An 8,065-nucleotide genomic window follows, 5' to 3' on the forward strand; every position below is an offset into this window, starting at 1 on the left:
TCCCTGAGTACATTGAAGGCTGTGATTAAGTAGCAGCTCAGTGGAATTAAACACAGCACGCAGGGGCGTGCCCCAGTCTTGCATGTCACCATCTCCAGTTCTTCATGAACACCTACTCTAAGCATATGCATTAACTTCCTTTGAGGACTGGCTCTTCTGTGGTTTTTAGATTCTCTTCCAGATTTGAAAAAAACCAACAACCACATACATTTCCACAAAAATTTCATCAACTGCCTTAGCACAGTATCATGCAAGAGAAGTGTTCAACTATTAGTCTAGCAAAGAAAATCTGTAGTAGGTCAGAATCGATTACTTTAACAGCTGCACGCTAGTGTGAATGCAGCCAAATGGAGTCTCTTGACTATAAGAACAGTTTCAACTACCAAAAATGACTCCTGGGGCTGTTGGAATGTGAGCAGCTATAAGGGTGTTTATTCCACGTTCACTTTCGAACACTTGAGGATTATACAAAAGCAATTATGAAAATATAATCACAGATATATCTGTAAGAAATTATTATTACTTTTTATTTACAAACCCAGTTGAATAGAGCCTCACCAAGAAGCCAAACTGATAAGCTTTAAACCCCTTTGATTTCAAAGTTAGAGAAAAAAAGTAGAGTTGCATTATCACACTCCTTGCTTTCATCTTCCATAGAGATGTGCCTATGTAAAGGCAGAAAGCAACAGCCAATATGCTAACACATCCAAGAGCTGCACAGATACAAATTTGCACCTTGGGAAGCTAATTTTTGTATTTGGTGTTGCTACTGCTTCATCAAAATCGGTCAGGTATTGAGGTAAGAAAAACTAGAGTGTAAAAGATGTGGAAAAGAAACAAGCCAACTCCATACAAGAATATCAGCACTAAAATTTGGCATTATGGAAAAGAGTAAGGAAAAAAAATTGAGGAAAATAATGAGCAGGAAAAAAAAGGGGGGGAAAAGAAAATGCATACACGATACTTACATATGTTAACTAACATACTTCAAATAATCCACTGAGTGTAAATGGTGTTATTTTATAAAATAATGTTATGTAATGTGTACTGAAGCACATAATTTGATATTTGTAACAAATAATGCAGGACAAAACAGTATAAAACCCAGACATGTATACCCCACAAAAAGTGGCCAGAGAATTATTATGTTAGTTATATAAATACCTCAAATGCTAACAAAAGCAAACAAACCACCACCACAAAAAAAAACCCCAACACAAAGCCCTGAAAAACACTTCACCCCCAAAAAACTAAACAAAAAACTCCCAAACATTTATTTCAAACAAATAGTAACATTCCTACCAACAGGAGACTCAGGTGTCAACCCCATGCTCTGAAGCAATGCTTCAGCTTCTCTTCTCTTCTTTTCAAGATCAGATTCTTCCTGTACTGGAAGAACTTCTTTCTTTTGGTCAGTCTAAAAATGATTCAATAATTAAGTTATAGCATTTAACATCATTTAATCTTTCATTTATTTTGAGACCCCACAGTGTTTTTTGTAATACTGAAACCTATCATCAAGTAGGTTAGATATTCAATTTCAATAAATCTGATGGTTCTTTTTAGTAGATAAAGTAAAAAGACAGGAATGACAACATTCTGAAGCTTTGGTACTGTCTTTGAAGGACATATATAAACATGCAAAAAGTGTCTGCTTATTTGCCAAAATGACTAACACTTCATAAAATTAAGAGTACCTTTTTTACACTAATCCTAAACACTGTAAAATGCAAACGGCGAAAAAAACATCCTGTACCTGTGCATAAAATTATTTTAGAGACAGTCATATGATTAATATTTTAAAATTACAATAACTGTATCAAAAGAAAGTAGTTTTAAGTTGTGTTATCTGCTACATAGAAAAAAAGTAAACCCCCACCCCCTTTCATTTAGAAATAATGCAAGCTCTATTGCAAAAGATGCTGAATACTCCATATCTTTCTACCCTTAGTTAACTGCTTTTCAAAAAGCAATTCTGGCAATACATCGTTAAAAGATCATTAGGAAATAATTTGAGCTATTTCCTTCTCCTTTTTGTCTGAATCATGTAGTTGGCAACTGCCCAGTCTTCAGTTATACGCTGATTTAGAACACCAACTACATCATAACCAAAACAAAGAGAAGTAATGAAAAAGTACCCCAAAACATTCCAGCAAAAGTTTCTTTTATGAGGTATAATTTGCATTCAGGAGAAACAGCAATATGTCACATACTTGAGCAGCAAGAAAGCCACAAGACTGTTAACATACTAAATCTAAAACACAAGTACCGTATACATCCTGAGTGTTACTCTGGTTTTAAAGTTCAGCCTATAGATAGGTCAAAGAGCAGAATAACATAGCACATTGTTTGTACAATGATAATACTGACAGTCAGACAATTCCTATGGGTATGTCTATGGCTATATACCTATGGGTATTCCTATGGCTCAGAACCCTACTTCAGAAATGAGTTCTTTAAATAACAGCAACCACAACTCATTAAGCAGAGCTTCCATGCGATAGATCAGAGTGATTTGATTAATGACATCACACGCACACAAGTAGTTCTGAACTTTAGGCCAGTGTAAGATACTAATTTTTGTGGGTTTTTTTAAAATCCAACTTATCATATGGACAGTTGTAAAGAAAACAGTAGGTGTTCATATTATCAGAAAATGAAAGTGCTGCATTTGTATTAGCACCCACCACTAAAAAGACACTCTCTGAATAGGACACAGAAAATGATTATGTGAACCTACCCTTAAATTTTGGGCAAGTTACATATGCAAAGTCAATTTTCAAAGTGAAAATTATTTCTTACTTCTTTTTTCTTTCTTTCTTCCTCCTTTCTCTTCTTCTCCTCTCTGATTTGAGCTAATCGCTGCTTCTTGCGCTCCAACTCCGCCTTCAGTTCACTTTTGTCAGACATGGCTGAAACACTGATCAACAGCAATCATGTCACTGCTTGGCTTTTGTTTGGTTTTTTGTTTTGTTGTTGTTGAGTTTTTTTAAAGACAGCAGCTTTTCTTTCCAGAAGGTATCCTCAAAGAAATTACACTAGCTTACCAAAAACAGCTTACCAGAAGCCTGAGAAGTCAACAATAATTGAAAAAACCCACATTCCTATTTCTGTTTTTCTTTCACCTAACACGTTTTCAATACTTAAGTAATTGATTTAAAACAAACAGACAGAACTATGACATGGTGATGGCATCCACTTCCAAGGTAGGTCTGATGCTCTTTGAAGGAACTACTGTGAAAGAAACCTTCGGCACTGAAGATGTGAGTAATTGATTTTGCCATAGGATTTCTGCAGCTACAAAGACTGTGAGACTGAAAACAGCAAGGAAAGCAGCAATGCAATATTTCTTTCACTTTTCACTTCAACAGCTAAATATTGGCATGCTACAACTTAACAGTATGTGAGCTGTATATCCTTCTACAAACCCATATATGACTCAAAATAAAGATTTATTAAAACATTTAGTAGGATTACTATAAATTACAAGGCAATGTAAGTACAAGTGTAGTGGTCAAAGAAAACTGTAAAATACATGCATTATAATTTTTTTCCCGCAAAACTACTACACTGCTAATAAACTGGTGGATCGTTTAGAGACAAAAATGATACAAAAAGTTTTTTTATATAACTAACTCAAGTACAAACAAGACAGTCAACAACAAAAGGTGGAAACCCTGTAACTTTAGAACTTCACAAAAAATTAGAACACAGGTATGAAAAACTCTGTGAATGGGCTAGGTGAAGATTTCAATTTTACTGTTTTTAAGGAAAGTCAAGTCAGCAAAGAAAATGCACAAGTGGTCCTACAACAAATGAGGGAACTATAAATGCTTTTACACTAAGCTTGACAATGAGGATACAAGATGAAGCGTTAGCAATATGACTATGTGCTAATGCAAAATTAAGAATACTTTCAAGTGTTTGCACAGCACACCTAAGCACAGAGAGGTATGCAAAATGTTGCAAGCCTCATACGTCTAATCCCATATCTTAGAAATACGTATATAGGAGTAAATGTATGTATTCCTTCATGTCATCTTTGAACATTAAAGTGCTAATAAATAAACAACCTTTTATATAAATAAATACGGTCGGTATTTTCAAATGGCATTCCCGTGTCCCTTTAGAAGAACACTAGGAAAACGGGTTGTCACACCATGGATTGCCGCCCGTCCAGAGCCGGCCCGGGGAAGCGAAGCAGCACAAACCGAGCGAACTCGAGGAAAGCGGCGCGCACCCCGCCGCGCCTGGAGCCGACCGCGCTACCAACCTGGTGCCATCAGAACCAAAGTCCCCACCCAAATCCTACAGGGGCCGTCCCGGGGAGAGCGCCCGGCAGCCCTAACAGGGTCGCACCACGCCCCGCGGCCCGGGAGAAAGCAGCACTCCCCACTAAGTGCGCCCCGGCTCGGGCCACCCCTGGCCCCCCCACCCTGCTGCCGCGGCCTCGCTGCATAGGGGGAGGCCGAAGGAAGGCGCGTTCCCACCGGGCCGCAGCAGCGCCAGGCACGGCCCGGCTCCCTGCGCACCTGTACGCGGCTCCTGCCCGCGGCTCCTGCCCTGCGCCCGCCGCCCTCAGCCCCGCGCCCCTTCCGCCGCCGCACAAAGGCGCCGACAGCTGGCAGGCGGCTCCCTACGGCAGACAACGAGGGTCAAACCAGCTCCCAAGGCGTTGCGGGATGCGCAGATATTTACGGGAACTGCGGAAGGGCACGGAGATCTGTGCAGTAAAGCACCCAATTCCCCACTCGTCCGCACCGTCAGGGCCGGAGCTCGGAAAGGAATTAACACGGGGAAAGAGCGCAAAGCGACGCGGGGATGGGGCGCTTCCCGAGGCCCGGTGCCACACCCCTCCCGCGGGGCGCTGGCTGGGGAAGCCGCTTGCAGAACAACGACGACCAGTATGCAGCGCGCGCCGCTGTGTCGGTCTCGGCGCAGGCGCTCCCCGGGCGTGAGTGCGGAGCGCCCGCGCGTTGCATGATGGGAACTGTAGTCTTCCGGTGTGGGAACACACCGGCAGTTCGGGCTCAGCGCCCGCGGGGTCCGGGCAACGAGCGCCACCGCCGGCCGTGGAGTGTGCGCGCGCATGCGCGCCGTGCCCTGCTTCGGTGGCGGTGGGGGCGCGGGGGGACCTCGCCTCATGGAGGCCTCGGCAGCGGTCCCGGGCAGGGCAGAGCGGCCTGAGGCGGGATCCATGGGCGGGACAGCGCTTTCGCCTCTGCTTTGGCTTCCGGGCGGTGAGGGAGGATTCGCGTTAGCCCCCTCCCGCAGCCGAGCGTGAAAACGAGTCGTTTCGGTGCGGACCCTGATGGAACTGTATGGTTTTAACCGCGGGGCCCTCGTGCGGCCCTTAGCCATAATCCCTCCAGTGACCTGGGAATAAGGAGTATAAGTCTGATTCGATGTGAGCGTCAGGCGAGTGACAAAGTGGCCGCTGGAAATTGCGCTCTGTGCGTGTCAGCCGGTGGCGTTGGACTGCCCTGGCCACACGGCGTTCCCATCATGAGCATTGTCCAGGAGTGGTTACACAGCTCATTTTGATACAGTTCCAAACTGGTAGCAAGTGATTTTGCTGTTCCCCACTCGTCCTAAAGTAATAAGTACATTGTCACTTGTATCCTGTGGAAACCTGTATCAAAATCCTTTACCTGTTTTTGGTAACTGCTGGGCTAGTGCTACTGACTGCTATCTCAGGTTCCCCAGCCTGGTGGTCTGCCAGAACTGTGCTTACCAAAGCAGAATTACGTGGAAGATTGCTGTAGTTCAAGCGGAGTATATGTTCACAACACCCTATGAAATGAAACTTTTTGGAGGTAGTAACTATCAAATCCAGAACAGGTTAAATTTTCTACTATTACAGAATTGGAATAATTTATTTGCAATGACTGGATCTACAAATAGTTATGCCTGGTGAGTGTATTTTTGAAACATCTCCTGACAAGCAGTGGAAAAAGGCTGTATTTGCAGTCCGGCTTTGTTGCAATCCTGTTAGGTATCATAAACTTAGCAGGTTGGTTGGTACTTCGTTGGGATAGCTGCTAGGAAAACTTCAATTGCTCCAGGAATCAGTGTTGATTATTTACTTTGCTGTAGTCTTCCATGTGAGTCAGGGTTCATACTATACCTTAAAAAAAACCTGTCTGTTGTCTAGATGACTTCTGACCATTTAATAACCTCCATACATTTTGTAAGAGTTTCTCCCCTCTTTCCTGCGAGATGGACATGGACATTTTTTTTTTCTGTTGTGTCCAAGTAAGGTGATGGTGAATGACGGGTCCTTTCTGAGATGAGAACCCTTTTGCAGTCTGGTAACCTTTGGCACAAAACATACACTAGTGAATGGTGCAGCACTTGAGAGTGATTCCCTGCCAAGAACTATAGAAAATAGGTTTACCAGCTGAAAATTTCCAAGTTCTTCCTCAGTGTAGTCTGCATACGGTACTCTCGAATTTTTTCTATTGTGTGGTTAAGACAGGAGGTAATGAGAGCTTCTTAAGGTATACTGTAGGGCACAAAAACCTGCACTAGTTCTAGTGGTTTTATGAGGGAGTATGAAAACTGCCAAAGAGATCAGCTCAAAGGAACTATTTTCAGATGTGTTGTACACTAGGCTATATTCTGCCCTCAGTGTGTGCACCTGTTTCCCATTGACCTTTATGGAAGTCTGTGTACTCATCAAAAGAGGAGAATACGTTTGAATATTGGTTAAGATCATAATGGATTCCTTTTGTATGGATTATGTTAGCATTACTAGCCAAAAATATCATAGGGTAAATAAGGAGACAGAAAGTGTGCACTTTTTTCCTACTGCAACTGTTAGCTCTAACAGTTAAATTTTAATATTTTCACATTGTTATGAGATTAGTAGAGTCACTGAATCACAGCATCAGTCAGATCTATTTCATAAAGACTGGTGCCATGGAGTCATTTTACTGAAAACAGAAATGGATAGAATTTGTTTCTTTTCTGGTTCCTTAATAAGAAACTTGCTGATATGATGGAAGAAGCTCTGAAAAATTGCATGCATTCAGAGCGCAGTTAAACTATAAAGCAAACACATAAGCATCAATTTTTCATATAAAAATTTTCTCCGTATACCTCCTACTTCTTAGCTTAAATCTTTACTTTTAACATGAGTTGCAAGGCAGTAGATAGTTGAAAATGCATTTATTACTAGCAGAAGCCAAGCTCTGTATTTACACGATATTTACAAAACACTTGAGCAGAAAGGAGATGGCAAAGTGAATCACCTGTAGCAATTACTGTTACAGTAACAGTGATGTTTAAACTTTACATAATTTGGAATGTTTGTAAGGGGTAGTTCGGTGCATCTTGCAATACCTTTTATGCAAGCAAACTTATATTTTGAAAGTCTGATTGTCTGTCAGTGAAGACTGTTGCAACTAAACTGTATTTGAATTTGATTCAGATTTTTGTTCCATTTCAAGAATACTAAAATCAATCAATGAGAACCTGCAAAATTACTGTGCATTGCTATGAAAAAAAAACCAGAAAAAGTTTTAAATTCAAACCATGTAAATAAACATGATTTGAATAGCTAAACTCATGTACTTGTTAATTTAAGACTAGTTTAATGTTTTATACTCCAAACAAACAATATCTCCTCTTACTTATTTATGGATAGGTTTTCTAGGCAAACACATTATATGGTGTTAACCTGTTTGTTGATTGTTTTTTAAAACAGGATTAATTTTTTTCTTTCTGCTTTGCTTGAACTAAATTTGGTCACATTAATATCCCATTTGACAAGTGTTTATGTTTTCTTGTGAAATAGTTTGACCTATGCAAGTAGTTTATTTTTAAAAATAACACATTTTGAACAAAAGTAATCTGTTTAGGTTTGAATGGTACATTCATGGTACATAATTCAATGCCCTTGACTACATTAGTGCATATGTATTGAAACAGAAGAAGAGACAAAACTGCAAAAGGCCTTGTAAATGGAATATATATATATATATATATGTGTGTGTGTGTGTGAATTTGTATAGACCTAAGTAAGTGTACATGTTTGCCATGACACATGGTTTTGAGAATCAAG

At 40.8% G+C, this 8,065-nt stretch overlaps 1 protein-coding gene across 2 annotated transcripts in view; it reads right to left on the minus strand.

Annotated features, from left to right (window-relative positions):
* The window catches only part of DYNC1I2 (dynein cytoplasmic 1 intermediate chain 2), a 27,567-nt gene extending 22,657 nt beyond the window's left edge, over positions 1–4,910 (minus strand). Inside the window, exons 1-3 of one of the 2 annotated variants that reach the window (XM_082285348.1) lie at positions 4,762–4,910; positions 2,803–2,920; positions 1,303–1,417 (exon numbers count right to left, since the gene is read on the minus strand). In XM_082285348.1, the coding sequence (XP_082141474.1) occupies positions 1,303–1,417; positions 2,803–2,910 (223 nt within the window). In that variant the 5' untranslated portion in view covers positions 2,911–2,920; positions 4,762–4,910. Of the gene's footprint in view, positions 1–1,302; positions 1,418–2,802; positions 2,921–4,532 lie in introns of both variants that reach the window. The other variant, XM_082285347.1, reaches the window with a different exon arrangement.
* Positions 4,911–8,065: the final 3,155 nt, after the last annotated feature.

Source organism: Coloeus monedula (assembly GCF_965178545.1).
Source record: "Coloeus monedula genome assembly, chromosome: 7".
Lineage (NCBI taxonomy): Eukaryota > Metazoa > Chordata > Aves > Passeriformes > Corvidae > Coloeus > Coloeus monedula.